The sequence below is a fragment of the Protomyctophum parallelum genome, assembly GCF_964188405.1.
Source record: "Protomyctophum parallelum genome assembly, chromosome: 6".
NCBI classification, from domain to species: domain Eukaryota; kingdom Metazoa; phylum Chordata; class Actinopteri; order Myctophiformes; family Myctophidae; genus Protomyctophum; species Protomyctophum parallelum.
The window spans coordinates 2,123,732-2,140,106 of record NC_139701.1 but is presented as its reverse complement, the minus strand read 5'-3'; the positions used below and the strand labels follow the sequence as shown (position 1 = coordinate 2,140,106).

Sequence of the window (16,375 nt, the reverse complement as noted above, 5' to 3'; positions counted from 1 at the left end):
GCCACTGGAATAGTGTGTGTTGTGCTGTTTACCTGCAGAAGCACACTACCCTCTGGCTGTGCTGTTTTGGTGTTTGTTTTGCCAGACGGGGATGTTTTGTGGGCAACCAAAACAACCATTGAAAACGGCTAAACACAGCATGAGCGTGAGTGCAATGTGTTTCTGCAGGTAAACACCACCACACTGCTCACAGTGGCTGATAAGTGATGGTATTTATATGGTGCGTGCGTTAGGGGATTTACGCTGAGCGAATGCATTGGGTGCGTTGAATTTACACTGAGCGAATGCATTGGGTGCGTTGAATTTACACTGAGCGAATGCATTGGGTGCGTTGTCGTTTACTCTGAGCGAATGCATCGGGTGCGTTGACGTTTACTCTGAGCGAATGCATTGGGTGCGTTGTCGTTTACTCTGAGCGAATGCATTGGGTGCGTTGTCGTTTACTCTGAGCGAATGCATCGGGTGCGTTGACGTTCGAAAATCTTGTGCGCTGCGGCCCCGGGTGTGCTGAGTGACCGCACTGACCGGAATTTGGGAGAAGTAGCAGGATGTCGGCGGAAGTATACCGCTCAAGGAAATGACCTGGACGGCTTTACAAATCAGTTTATATTCTCTGTGTATGAAACACATGAGGTGTTGTGATTGTTCGGAAAAATATCGCATCCGGGGGAAATACATCTGACGGATGTTTCGGGCCCGACTTTTCCGGCTATGCACTCTCTACCTTTATTGTGACCAGGCTTTTCTCTTCGCAGATGAGTATGGCTGGGACTGAGGATACTCAGATGAGTATGGCTGGGACCGAGGCTACTCAGATGAGTATGGGTGGACCGAGGCTACTCAGATGAGTATGGCTGGGACCGAGGCTATACTCAGATGAGTATGGGTGGGACCGAGGCTACTCAGATGAGTATGGGTGGGACCGAGGCTACTCAGATGAGTATGGCTGGGACCGAGGCTACTCAGATGAGTATGGCTGGGACCGAGGCTACTCAGATGAGTATGGCTGGGACCGAGGCTACTCAGATGAGTATGGCTGGGACCGAGGCTACTTATAGATGAGTATGGCTGGGACCGAGGCTACTCAGATGAGTATGGGTGGACCGAGGCTACTCAGATGAGTATGGGTGGACCGAGGCTACTCAGATGAGTATGGCTGGGACCGAGGCTACTCAGATGAGTATGGGTGGGACCGAGGCTACTCAGATGAGTATGGCTGGGACCGAGGCTACTCAGATGAGTATGGGTGGACCGAGGCTACTCAGATGAGTATGGCTGGGACCAAGGCTACTCAGATGAGTATGGCTGGGACCGAGGCTACTCAGATGAGTATGGCTGGGGCCGAGGCTACTCAGATGAGTATGGGTGGACCGAGGCTACTCAGATGAGTATGGGTGGACCGAGGCTACTCAGATGAGTATGGCTGGGACCGAGGCTACTCAGATGAGTATGGCTGGGACCGAGGCTACTCAGATGAGTATGGCTGGGACCGAGGCTACTCAGATGAGTATGGGTGGACCGAGGCTACTCAGATGAGTATGGGTGGACCGAGGCTACTCAGATGAGTATGGCTGGGACCGAGGCTACTCAGATGAGTATGGGTGGACCGAGGCTACTCAGATGAGTATGGGTGGACTGAGGCTACTCAGATGAGTATGGGTGGACCGAGGCTACTCAGATGAGTATGGGTGGACCGAGGCTACTCAGATGAGTATGGGTGGACCGAGGCTACTCAGATGAGTATGGCTGGGACCGAGGCTACTCAGATGAGTATGGGTGGACCGAGGCTACTCAGATGAGTATGGCTGGGACCGAGGCTATACTCAGATGAGTATGGGTGGGACCGAGGCTACTCAGATGAGTATGGCTGGGACCGAGGCTACTCAGATGAGTATGGCTGGGACCGAGGCTACTTATAGATGAGTATGGCTGGGACCGAGGCTACTCAGATGAGTATGGGTGGACCGAGGCTACTCAGATGAGTATGGGTGGACCGAGGCTACTCAGATGAGTATGGCTGGGACTGAGGATACTCAGATGAGTATGGCTGGGACCGAGGCTACTCAGATGAGTATGGGTGGACCGAGGCTACTCAGATGAGTATGGCTGGGACCGAGGCTATACTCAGATGAGTATGGGTGGGACCGAGGCTACTCAGATGAGTATGGCTGGGACCGAGGCTACTCAGATGAGTATGGCTGGGACCGAGGCTACTTATAGATGAGTATGGCTGGGACCGAGGCTACTCAGATGAGTATGGGTGGACCGAGGCTACTCAGATGAGTATGGGTGGACCGAGGCTACTCAGATGAGTATGGCTGGGACCGAGGCTACTCAGATGAGTATGGGTGGGACCGAGGCTACTCAGATGAGTATGGCTGGGACCGAGGCTACTCAGATGAGTATGGGTGGACCGAGGCTACTCAGATGAGTATGGCTGGGACCAAGGCTACTCAGATGAGTATGGCTGGGACCGAGGCTACTCAGATGAGTATGGCTGGGGCCGAGGCTACTCAGATGAGTATGGGTGGACCGAGGCTACTCAGATGAGTATGGGTGGACCGAGGCTACTCAGATGAGTATGGCTGGGACCGAGGCTACTCAGATGAGTATGGCTGGGACCGAGGCTACTCAGATGAGTATGGGTGGACCGAGGCTACTCAGATGAGTATGGGTGGACCGAGGCTACTCAGATGAGTATGGGTGGACTGAGGCTACTCAGATGAGTATGGGTGGACCGAGGCTACTCAGATGAGTATGGGTGGACCGAGGCTACTCAGATGAGTATGGGTGGACCGAGGCTACTCAGATGAGTATGGCTGGGACCGAGGCTACTCAGATGAGTATGGGTGGACCGAGGCTACTCAGATGAGTATGGCTGGGACAGAGGCTACTCAGATGAGTATGGGTGGGACCGAGGCTACTCAGATGAGTATGGCTGGGACCGAGGCTACTCAGATGAGTATGGGTGGACCGAGGCTACTCAGATGAGTATGGCTGGGACAGAGGCTACTCAGATGAGTATGGCTGGGACTGAGGATACTCAGATGAGTATGGCTGGGACTGAGGATACTCAGATGAGTATGGGTGGACCGAGGCTACTCAGATGAGTATGGCTGGGACTGAGGCTATACTCAGATGAGTATGGCTGGGACCGAGGCTACTCAGATGAGTATGGCTGGGACTGAGGCTATACTCAGATGAGTATGGCTGGGACCGAGGCTACTCAGATGAGTATGGCTGGGACCGAGGCTACTCAGATGAGTATGGCTGGGACCGAGGCTACTCAGATGAGTATGGCTGGGACCGAGGCTACTCAGATGAGTATGGCTGGGACCGAGGCTACTCAGATGAGTATGGCTGGGACCGAGGCTACTCAGATGAGTATGGCTGGGACTGAGGCTATACTCAGATGAGTATGGCTGGGACCGAGGCTATACTCAGATGAGTATGGCTGGGACCGAGGCTACTCAGATGAGTATGGCTGGGACTGAGGCTACTCAGATGAGTATGGCTGGGACCGAGGCTACTCAGATGAGTATGGCTGGGACCGAGGCTACTTATAGATGAGTATGGCTGGTTACTGAGGCTACTCAGATGAGTATGGCTGGGACCGAGGCTACTCAGATGAGTATGGGTGGACCGAGGCTACTCAGATGAGTATGGCTGGGACCGAGGCTACTCAGATGAGTATGGCTGGGACCGAGGCTACTCAGATGAGTATGGCTGGGACCGAGGATACTCAGATGAGTATGGCTGGGACCGAGGATACTCAGATGAGTATGGCTGGGACCGAGGCTACTTATAGATGAGTATGGCTGGGACCGAGGCTATACTCAGATGAGTATGGCTGGGACCGAGGCTATACTCAGATGAGTATGGCTGGGACCGAGGCTACTCAGATGAGTATGGCTGGGACCGAGGCTACTCAGATGAGTATGGCTGGGACCGAGGCTACTCAGATGAGTATGGCTGGGACCGAGGCTACTCAGATGAGTATGGCTGGGACCGAGGCTACTCAGATGAGTATGGCTGGGACCGAGGCTACTCAGATGAGTATGGCTGGGACCGAGGATACTCAGATGAGTATGGCTGGGACCGAGGCTACTTATAGATGAGTATGGCTGGGACCGAGGCTATACTCAGATGAGTATGGCTGGGACCGAGGCTATACTCAGATGAGTATGGCTGGGACCGAGGCTACTCAGATGAGTATGGCTGGGACCGAGGCTACTCAGATGAGTATGGCTGGGACCGAGGCTACTCAGATGAGTATGGCTGGGACCGAGGCTACTCAGATGAGTATGGCTGGGACCGAGGCTACTCAGATGAGTATGGCTGGGACCGAGGCTACTCAGATGAGTATGGCTGGGACCGAGGCTACTCAGAAGTTGGGGTTGTTCAGTGTGAGTATTGCCCTATAGCTAATGCTATAGTCAGTGGTTCCCAAAGTGGGGTCCGGGTACCCCCAGGGGTCCTTGAGGAAGTTCCAGGGGGTCCCCAGCTAAATGTTAGTTTGTAACCAAATGCGCCCTTATGGGTCTGTAACTCTGAGAGTGTACAAATGGAACCAAAATAATGGTTTGTTCCATTTGTACACTCTCAGAGTTAAATTAACATTGATTTTACAATATAAATTGGGGTCCCAGAGATAGAAATGCCATTAAATGGGGGTCCGTAGCCTAAATGCATGTAAAACTGGGGGGGTCCTTGAAATTAAACTGGTTGAGAATCACTGCTAGAGCCTTACAAATCTTCTCTTATGGGGGGTCCCTGGCATGTCTTTTCAAATGGGGGTCCATGGGATAATTAGTGTCAATTTGGGAGTCCTTGACATGAAAAAGTTTGGAAACCACTGGCCTACGTCACTGCGGTGTCTCGAGCGCTCCCCGGGGGCGAAAGCTAAGCTAAGCTAGCTAAGCATTTAGTAGGCCTACAAGTGATTGATTTCATCATTTATATGGCCCCTTGTTTTAACTGGTTAAAACGACCAGTATGGCATTGTTTTACTGAGGTTAAGGTTAGGAATAAGGTTAGGTTTATAGGCATAGTTTACTGAGGTTAGGTTTAGCTCTGAGGTCGCTGGGTTATTTGTGCCTGCGTGTGCGTTTTGCGAGGTTCTGGTATTCTTCAGTGGTGGAAAAAGTTCTCAAATGTTTTACTTAAGTAAAAGTATCAATACTGCACTATAGATGTACTCCGTTACAAGTAAGTTCCGTATTAAAAAATGTACTCAAGTAAAAGTTCAAAAGTATCGGCACCAAAATGTACTAAAAGTACTAAAAGTAAAAGCTCTCAAATTATAGAATGTCCCATTTCACACAACTCTTTTTAAATAGCCGATCTACAAGCTCACAATGCGCCACATCGCGACGCATTGTGAGCTTGTAGATCGGCTATTTTCAAATGGACGAAATGTATATAGGGCTGAAGTGGTCACTGGTTAACACTAGCATGACTGAGAGGTCATTTTGACCGTTTGTTTTTATTATCTTTGTCCATGAAGCTTCCCTTCCATGACATCATCATCCATCACCATTCCATCATCTCAGAAATGTTTGACATCTGGAACATTTTCTAAATATGAATTTAAGCACATGCTACTTCTGTCTGATTTTACTTCAGTCATGCTAGTGTTTTATTCCATTCTGACCTGAGATCAGATTCATACGAGGTTTCCACTGGACACACACTGGTCTGATTAACCCATTCTGACCTGAGATCAGATTCTAAAAAAATGTCAGTCGTTCTTCGATTTTTCAAAAATAGCAGACCTACAAGCTCATATCGCGCCACTCGGTGGCGCGATATGAGCTTGTAGGTCTGCTATTTTTCAATAGCTAAAGCATAACATGATGCTGACACCAAAATGGGTGCCCGGTCAGAATGGGTAGTGGTTATACTGTATAATGTTTTCTAATCAAAATTAAAATCTAGTAACTAGTAAGTTAGTAACTAAAGTTTAAAAATTATTGTAGTGGAGTAAAAAGTAAACATTTTGGCTGAGATGTAGTGGATGTAGAAGTATTGGAAATTGGACATAATACTCAAGTAAAGTACAAATACCTCAAAATTGTACTCATGTACAGTACTTGAGTAAATGTACTTAGTTACTTTCAGAGTAATGTACATGTAATGTAATGTAAGAGAGTGGCGATGCGCTTTGATCTCGCCGCAAAGCGGGGTGCTACTGTATATGGGCTATAGTTCCAAACAACTATATTGGCTATTTCCCCTACCATAAGCCCTCAATGAATTGCATTGAATTGAATGGGAATTGAATGGGGCTATGGGGTGTTGTGCTAATTCGCTTATTTCCATCGCTCAAAATTATATATTTTTTGTATATATCCTCTCTTCATAATGTAAATAATAACCCAAGCGGCACACTTTACTACTTATTTCGATGGAAATAAGCGAATTAGCATAACACCCCATAGCCCCATTCAATTCAATGCAATTCATTGAGGGCTTATGGTAGGGGAAATAGCCAATAAGGAGCTTTTGCACAAAATAACACCTGGACCTCTTTGATGGGGACGTAACAACTACAAAGAAAGGTATAAGAAAGCCTTTTAGTATGGAATTCTCCTTTAATTATACAAGCATGGCCTGAATAACACCTTTCACACTTGAACTCTAATAATGAATGCATGTGTCTTGTCTTCCTTTAATCCCTGGCTTTTCATCAGTGTCTCCTGCATACACACACACACACACACACACACACACACACACACACACACACACACACACACACACACACACACACACACACACACACACACACACACAGTACGTACAGCTGTGGAGGAAGACGTTGACCGCATGTTGCCTTTTCAACTGCTAAGGAGTTGAGCAGTGGAGCTAATTCATTATTTAGAAGACGGAGGAAGAGATGAAAGCAAAGAACATGAGGTGCCGGGGTCTCTACTGTAGTGTGTGTGTGTGTGTGTGTGTGTGTGTGTGTGTGTGTGTGTGTGTGTGTGTGTGTGTGTGTGTGTGTGTGTGTGTGTGTGTGTGTGTGTGTGTGTGTGTGTGTGTGTGTGTGTGTGCGTGTGCGTGTGCGTGTGTGCGCGTGTGTGTGCGGAGCTGGGGGGATCAATCAGACTAATCCTTAATTATTGGAATTATTTCCCCCCCAAAATGTCCCACGTTTTAATGACATGCCAAACATAATTGCTGATTATTAACGGATTATTTTTTTAAATTAAGGAGTTTTATAAATACAATCGATTGCATCGATTAGTTATATTAACCCCTAGTGTGCATATTAGATAATAATTTGATTTCTTCTTTTTACACACAGTATATATACTCACGTTGTCCTCGCTCCCCGTTCTCTTTGTGTTTTGGGATTTATTTGATCTCTGATCAGGTCAACGACACATGAAAGAGAGAGAGAGAGAGAGAGCATGTCTGACATTGTCCGTCGTCTCTCTGGTTGTTTCATTCATTCTGTCTCTATATATCTGGCTCTGTCGTCTCATGTTTTTATCCTATCCTCTTTCTTCTCGTTTTTCTCTATATCTGCCACTTTCTTTCGTCTCATTTCGTTCTCTCTCTCTCTCAGCCTATTCATTCTCGTCCTTTCTCTCTCTATCTCTTTCTGTCTGGCTTTCCTCCGGAGTGAGAGGCGAGCGAGGAGAACTCAGGGTACTGTATAGGAGGGAAATAGAGCGTGCGTAATCCGGACGGAGCGTGCGCGTCCTTCCTCCACCCACACACACACACCCATGCACCCAGCCAGCCATCCACCCCCACCCCTCTATGCTCGGGCCATGGCATTAGAATCAATGCTCCACAAAGCCTTTTTTTCCCCTTCATTTTTCGCATTCTCTTGGTTGCTGCCACGATGCGCCGCAAGGGTCACACGACCACTCCCTGATTTTTGTGGCACCTGCCCCCCCCCCCACAGTAGTTCTTCACCCACCCCCCATTCTCTGCACCCACTCACACACACCCCTCTCCACTTAATTCCGCTTCACAGCAGAGACACCCTCCCTCGGATGGCTCGGAGGCGACCACGTGTCCCGTTCCCTTTCGTCTCGCGCCATTTTTTACCCCCCCGTCCGCCCAAACTATAAGCGAGGCGCCGTGCTATCTCGACACGAAACGTGATCTCCGCCTCCTTCCTCCAACGCGACCGTGAAACAATGATTATTAAATGCTGCAGGAGGAAGAGGAGGAAGAGGAGGAAGAGGAGGAGGAGGAGGAGGAGGAGGGGGGGGGTACGTTTCTGCTGGGCTGCCATACTCGTCGCCACGCTTCAGGAACACAAAATGATGTACGGTGACAAGCCGTCGCGGTTTCACCGGGATTGTCGCCGCTTTCAATCTTTGTCCCAAAAGTCTTAACAAACATCCGTGAAACCCAAAAATGTCCCACGGTCGCATACCAAACACTTCAGTTTTTTGTTCCCCCACCACAATTAGAATAGTACGTAACGCTTGTTTTGAGTGTGTAAATGGATGTTCATCGTGGTGTTCTGCTCTGTTGAAAGGTGCAGTCAGGGCGTGCTGCTCAGCACTAAAATAACTGTCACACCCAGCGTGACACGACCCCGGGCCGGCCCCATGCGATGGGACGACCCCGGGCCGGCCCCATGCGATGGGACGTCTCCGGGCCGGCCCCGTGCGATGGGACGTCTCCGGTCGGTCACCGTTACTTACACAGTATTTTGACACGTATAAGACCCGAGAAAGCGTGAAAGGTGCCTCCTCTCTTTGTGTGTCTCTTTGCGAATCGTGATGCTAGCTGGTGGCGGTCACGGTCACAATACATCTTAATGCTATTATACACGCACGCACGCACGCACGCACGCACGCACGCACGCACGCACGCAGCCACACTCAGTTCTTCTTCCTTCTTCCAGCGCCAGCATTTCCTTTTTTAAGATTTAAAAGCCTGTCCCGCTGCGTCAACCCAGTGTGTGATACTGATTATTAAGTATTCATATGAAGCGCACGCATTCGCGCAAGCATACACACACACACACACACACACACACACACACACACTCACACTCACACTCACACTCACACTCACACTCACACTCACACTCACACTCGCACGCATGCACGCACGTGCACACACTCACACACACACACTCACACACACACACACACGCATGCACGCTGTTATGAAAGCAAAGCTCTGCCTCTGCTAAATGGGTCATACTGTATACACTGTGCTCACTTTATCTTAGCAAATGCATTATAGCTGTGTGTGTGTGTGTGTGTGTGTGTGTGTGTGTGTGTGTGTGTGTGTGTGTGTGTGTGTGTGTGTGTGTGTGTGTGTGTGTGTGTGTGTGTGTGTCTAGGGATGCATGCCATGTGTGTGTGTGTGTGTGTGTGTGTGTGTGTGTGTGTGTGTGTGTGTGTGCACATCAAAGCCTGGGATGCAGCATTGGAGTGTAGCGGGGTTTCATTCACTGTTCCACGCTCTCACACTTTCGGCGTCAAAATGGCAATCTTTATTTAACAATGTTCTGCGCACGTCTTTAGCCCATGAAGACCTGAGGCCGATTCTACACGGCCTTATGAATCAATTTGGTCTCAAACGTTTCGTTTTTTCAAGCGACCCTCAAAATCATACGGTATGTATTCTGCCCACTAACCCCCATTTGAAAATGTTTTGTGCCATGCCGTTACGTTATACCCCCAGAAGAAATTTTGTGTTAAAAATAATTCAAGGTTATTAAAAGCTCGGCTATTTTTGAATAGCCAACGCCGAAAACTAAAATGACACCTGCAGATGCCTTTGTGGTTTTAACGGGTTAACCTCATTGAACAAACATTCTGAGAAAAATAGCTGATCTACAAGCTCACAACCTGTGAAACCTGTATGGTTTCAAGGCTGGTAAAGAGGGTATTTCATCATCCCACCTGTCTACTGATCGAGTGGCGAAAAACGACTTAACCCATTCTGAACGGGCACCCATTTTGGTGTCAGCATCATGTTATGCTTTAGCTATTGAAAAATAGCAGATCTACAAGCTCATATCGCGCCACCGAGTGGCGCGATACGAGCTTGTAGGTCTGCTAATTTTGAAAAATCGAAGAGCGACTGACATTTTTAGAATCTGATCTCAGGTCAGAATGGGTTCATCAGACCAGTGTGTGTCCGGCGGAAACCTCGTGTGAATCTGATCTCAGGTCAGAATGACTTAATGGCCTTGACAGCCCATACATCCAAACAGAAAAGTCCTATAGGCTATCTGATTGCATCAAACAACTTTAAACTCACTCGATGTGACACTCACTTTATGCCTGCGCATAATATATACCTTCTATTATGTTCACTCTTTCGCTTTATTTCTATTTATTTGTAATTCATATTTATCTTGGTTTGGTTCATTGACTCTATACCAGTAGCCTACTGTACATCTCTATCTCTCCATCTTGGTTTGGTTCATTGACTCTATACCAGTAGCCTACTGTACATCTCTATCTCTCCATCTTGCATCTCATTTATTTTCTCTGCCTTTTTCGTATCATATATTTTAACCAATTCTGGACGGGGTTTTAACTAAGCATTATGTTATACTTTAGCTATTGAAAAATAGCAGATCTACAAGCTCATAGCGCGCGCTGCGAGCTTGATTTTCTTTCTTTTTTATTTATTTTTGAAAAATCATGAAAATGTGGCACAAGACCTTTTTATTCATTTCGACGTCAGGCCTAAATGGGCCTAAATGGTTCTTGACACCATACAGTAGTGTTCCCAGGGCCTGCGCCTCCACTGTGTTCCATGCTTTATTCACTGCTGCCTGTGACACTTTGAATTCCCCCCCCTGGGGATCAATACAGACTTATCTTATCTCATCTTAAATAGCCTCAGGCATGGCTCACGAGGTCTGTCTGGTATATCATCGATCTGAAACAAACTCCAGTGAACTGTTTACTCTGCCGTAAACAAAGCCTTAAAGGAGACCTATTATTGCTTTTCCTTGTTTTTCTGTCCTACTGTGTAACCTCCCTATATGGCCTATTCTGTTTTATATACTGTCCTATACTGTAACTAGCCTATGTCCTTTATCAGTGGTTTTATATACTGTCCTATACTGTAACTAGCCTATGTCCTTTATCAGTGGTTTTCAACCAGTGGTCCTTTTTTCCCCCGGCTTTCGCCTTTATTTTATTTCTATAGGGATATATTTTATAGTGGGACAGACAGTAGGCTGACAGGAGATGGGGAGAGAGATGGGGGAGTGACCGTCGGGATCGGGAGTCGAACCCGCGGCACACTTCCAGACTTGGGCTACCGGCCAAGGTGCCTGGACCGCTGAGCCACGGCCCAGGCCACCACCAGTGGTCCTTGAGGGGGTTCCAGGTGGTCCCCAGCTAACTGATGGAGAGGTGGTAACCAAATGGACCCTCATTAGATCTTTAACTCTTGAGAGCGTAAAACGAAACCATATGGACCCGTACGGGTGATTTTACACTCTCAAGAGTTACATTATTGTTAAACATCTGCAGTACTTAATTCATTTACAAAGTCTACACAATATTAGAGAATGTAGAATAATTGTTATTTTGATCAACATTTGCCAACAGCATTGAATTGTGGACAAAATCGTAACCAACGATAACAAAATATTCTTTCGTTTTGGGCCTAACCACACCAAAGGGTCACCATGCAACTCCTTGGGTCCAAACGGTTGCAAGGAGTTAACGCTAAAACCGTCTTGACCCTTTGGTGTGGTTTGGGCCATTGAATTCCATGCGTTGAATCACTAGGGTTAACGTGGGTCAACGTGGGTCAACAAGACGTATCACACCGCAGTGACAACGCTAAAACCGTCTCGACCGTATTATTCCTATATGCTGTTATACATTTACATGACAAGACCTACTTATTGTATTTACACATCGTGTAATCATAATATTATGGCGAGTGGAAACATCATAACGCGTCACGTTTCGAGTTTGTCGATCTGCTACTTTAGGTGCTTTTGTGTGACTTTAGTTATTTGAACCTATCATCAGCTGTAGTATGAAGTAGGGCGTTATTTTACGAAAAAACATTTACAATATGGGGATAGGAGGTTTCTGCCCAACAGAAACTATACTACTATATACCGGTAGTCCAAGTGCGTAGAGTCAGTATTCCTGGTGTCTGGTTCTCCTTTATAGTCACAGTGTGTTGCTGCCAGCTGACCCTCTTCATATATCCTTTTGTATCTTCATAATACGTGATTACACTTAGCTGCCTATCTCTTTTGTGTGTGTGTGTGTGTGTGTGTGTGTGTGTGTGTGTGTGTGTGTGTGTGTGTGTGTGTGTGTGTGTGTGTGTGTGTGTGCGGCTGTGCGCGTGCACGTGCGTGACTGTCGGTGCACGTGGTGCGTGTTTCTGTGTGCTCGTGTATGTGTTTGTGCAGTGCGTGCGTACTGCGTATGTGTTTTAACTTTTATTAGATGGGTCAATAAGCATGAAAAGTGAACTCTGTGTGTTTCAGCAGTAGAGAGAGAACACAAGGGTAATATATTACATCGTAGTGATCGTTAAGTATGAGTAGTGATTACATGGCACTGTTCTGTTCAATGTCTGTGTTTCTGGTGAATAAACGGAGGATCGGCGCTATAGAGTGAGCAATCACATTCATTGTATGTCTAATTACCCATGTAAAAAAACACTTGTATATAATCATGACATATTAGGCATTTAGCCGCCTCTAGCATTGTGCATGTGCACGTGCACGGTGTCGGGGAGGAAACCACCTAACTCCATTGAGGTGTTTTTTTCCTTTTGTTCTTTTTATTTTCATGGATGCTGTTGAACACCCTTTGCATCTGTGTGTTGGTTAAACAAATATTGAACCAATGAAAAGTATTAAAAAGCACTTCGGACAAAACCGTCGGACGCCTCAAACTGTCTGCTAAAGTAGGGGTTCTCAACCTTTTGGGCTAGTGGGGACCCCCAAAAATGCGAGCCACCGGTTCGTCTGTGGCGCGGGACATCAGTCACACACGTTACCACAGTGAAATTTGTATAACTCTGCATTTGACCCATCTCTTGGAGCGGTGAGCCCCAGCGTGCGCCATGCTCGGGAATCATTAGTTGATTTTACCCCCAATCCACCCCATTGATACTGAGTGCCAATTAAGCAGGGTCCTATTTTTACAGTCTTTGGTATGACCCGGCCGGGGATCGACCCCGACCTCCCAGTTTCAGGGTGGACACAAGTCTAACCACAAGGCCACTGTCTGGTGGTGACAGGGCCTTCTCAGTGGCCACCCCCTCCCAATGGAACTCACTCCCAGCTCCCAGTCACGTCAAAGCTGCCTCCACCATGTTTAAAACCACACTCAAAACCCACGTTCTTTTTGCAAAGCGACTTTGAGTACTTAGAAGTGCTGCAGTACAAATTGCTTCTGTAATCGTGGAGATCAGATCAGGTGGAAAGTGTGAGAATATGTGTGAGCAAATTGAAAATGTAGCAGGAGTATTATTTTAATTTCTTTCCATAATACAACTTTTCCAAGGGTGGCAATGTCAGATGGTATGCTGCTGCAGTTGAAACCACTTTGTTCCCATGGGGGTGTATTGTCTATTGTGTATTGTCTATTGTCCCATTTCACAGGTTTTCAAATGCATAAATTCTTAAAAAATCATTTGAAAATAGCCGATCTAAAAGCTCACAACATGTCGCAAAGCAATGCATTGTGAGCTTGTTATAGATCAGATATTGTCAAATAGCCAATGTAGCCTAATTCATAATATAAATTAGGCTACTTTACCCACTTCAACCCTGTATTTAAATGTTATATACAGGGTTGAAGTGGGTAATCATGTATGTTTTGTATTAATAATCGTCAACAAAGTCTTATGCACACCTACAGTATATGCTAATGAGGCGGGTGCGTAGGTAGGGCTCAATGTACTCAGAAGAATACACAGCACACCGTCTGTATTGTATTAATAATCAAAATGTACAAAGTAGTAGGCTATACCTACAGTTTTCAAATAATTGCAGCAGAGTAAAAATGTACAATATTTGCATGCGGTACTTGGAAACATGTATTAAGTTACTGCTTTTCCCCTGTAAGTTCCCTGCAGAGCAGGGGTTCCCAGTCTGTGACCCATAAGAGAAATGTCTCCCAAATAGTGAAAACAGCAAATTGTCTATTTTCGCTTCCGCTTAAACATTAAACATTTGTTGAATTTATAGAATTAATTTTGTTTGTTTTAATTTTATTCATGAAATTCCTTTAGAATTTCTTTATAATGAATGAATAAGGGGATTTTCACTCGAGAGTCACGACCCCCCCCCCAAAAGATCGCTCCGCAACCCACAAAACGAATTGGGTTATAGGACCTAAACAGTGCCCTAATGTATAGAATAGCAGGGAACACTGTGGCATGCAGCTATTGAACAGGAGGCCTGTCACACCCACAGTGAGACAGTGCTGAGTGGTCTCACCAGCCCCTCGTACACAGTGGGAGATAATCGGCAGCACTGCTCGCTCGCAGCACCTATTTTTAGACGGATGTTTTGTGAAACACTTAGCATAATTCTCAGAGACGAAGAGACGCTTCCTGAAGGAGCCGTGTAGCCATGCAGCGCAATATGGTTTTGGGGTGTTCAGCTTGTACATGCTCCAAAAGCAGGGGTATCTTAACCCATTCTGACCTGAGATCAGATTCATACGAGGTTTCCACTGGACACACATTGGTCTGATTAACCCATTCTGACCTGAGATCAGATTCTAAAAAAATTCAGTCGTTCTTCGATTTTTCAAAAATAGCAGACCTACAAGCTCGTAGCGCGCCACTCGGTGGCGCGCTATGAGCTTGTAGATCTGCTATTTTTCAATAGGTAAAGCATAACATGATGCTGACACCAAAATGGGTGCCCATTCAGAATGAAGATGGAACCCCATCTTAAAAACATATTGTGTGCCAGGGATTAAAAATGTTTCCTTTAAAAAATATATATATATATTCAAATATATAGCAAAATGTCAACGTAAAACAAAGGAAAAAGAAAATGTGCAAATGTGAAGATTTCAAACTAAGGTGCAGCGCGGGGTGTATTCTCGCCTATAGGGTTAAGTGGAGGTAATGGAACGTGTAGCATATTAAGATTCCTGAGGTATATAGTGACGTTCTAGCTGTAGTTATAAATTCAGTTCAAGTACTACACCATAATAGACCAACCACATCTTCAGGGAGAGCGTTTGCTGGATGGGGTTGCTGGGAGTTCAATTTCTGGGGGAGGAGGAAACAGTCTGGAGCATCAAATCAAATCACACAGCAGCCGTGTCTCTGGAACCACAGACGGGCTTATTGTATGCACCGCACACCTCGTTGTTTTATAATACCAGTCGCTGTCTGGCAGTGGCAGACACCTCCTATCTGCATGTTTAAACTTTTAGTGTTTGTTTGTTTTTCGTAAATTAAGGGTCCTACTTGATCACACAAAAGTATATCAAAAGTAGCAGGGTATAGGGTATTTGGCTGAGGTTGACTGGGGTGTTTCACTTGTCTGGGGTTGTGTGGGGTATTTGGCTATCGTTTAATTAGGTATTTGTCTGAGGTTTTATTTGGCGGTGGTTGAGTGGGGTATTTGGCTGAGGTTGAGTGGGGTATTTGGCTGAGGTTGAGTGGGGTATTTGGCTGAGGTTGAGTGGGGTATTTGGCTGAGGTTGAGTGGGGTATTTGGCTGCAGCTGGGTGAGTTGGGTATTAGACTACAGGTTGAGTGGGGTATTTGGCTGGGGTTGAGTGCATGGGGTATTAGGCTGCAGGTTGAGTGGGGTATTAGAGTGCAGGTTGAGTGGGGTATTAGGCTGCAGGTTGAGTGGGGTATTAGAGTGCAGGTTGAGTGGGGTATTAGGCTGCAGGTTGAGTGGGGTATTAGAGTGCAGGTTGAGTGGGGTATTAGGCTGCAGGTTGAGTGGGGTATTAGAGTGCAGGTTGAGTGGGGTATTTGGCTGCAGGTTGAGTGGGGTATTAGAGTGCAGGTTGAGTGGGGTATTTGGCTGCAGGTTGAGTGGGGTATTAGAGTGCAGGTTGAGTGGGGTATTTGGCTGCAGGTTGAGTGGGGTATTAGGCTGCAGGTTGAGTGGGGTATTTGGCTGCAGGTTGAGTGGGGTATTAGGCTGCAGGTTGAGTGGGGTATTAGGCTGCAGGTTGAGTGGGGTATTAGGCTGCAGGTTGAGTGGGGTATTAGGCTGCAGGTTGAGTGGGGTATTAGGCTGCAGGTTGAGTGGGGTATTTGGCTGCAGGTTGAGTGGGGTATTAGGCTGCAGGTTGAGTGGGGTATTTGGCTGCAGGTTGAGTGGGGTATTAGAGTGCAGGTTGAGTGGGGTATTAGAGTGCAGGTTGAGTGGGGTATTAGAGTGCAGGTTGAGTGGGGTATTTGGCTGCAG

The 16,375-nt window shown here is 46.8% G+C and overlaps 1 protein-coding gene across 1 annotated transcript in view; it reads left to right on the top strand.

Moving 5' to 3' along the window:
• The window catches only part of LOC310860857 (uncharacterized protein), a gene marked incomplete at its 3' end in the record, with an annotated part of 84,185 nt that extends 75,501 nt beyond the window's left edge, over window positions 1-8,684 (top strand). The window contains exon 11 of the mRNA XM_083768047.1: window positions 8,504-8,684. Coding sequence (XP_083624173.1) covers window positions 8,504-8,684 — 181 coding nt within the window. The remainder of the gene's footprint in view (window positions 1-8,503) is intronic.
• Between the last annotated feature and the right edge of the window lie 7,691 nt (window positions 8,685-16,375).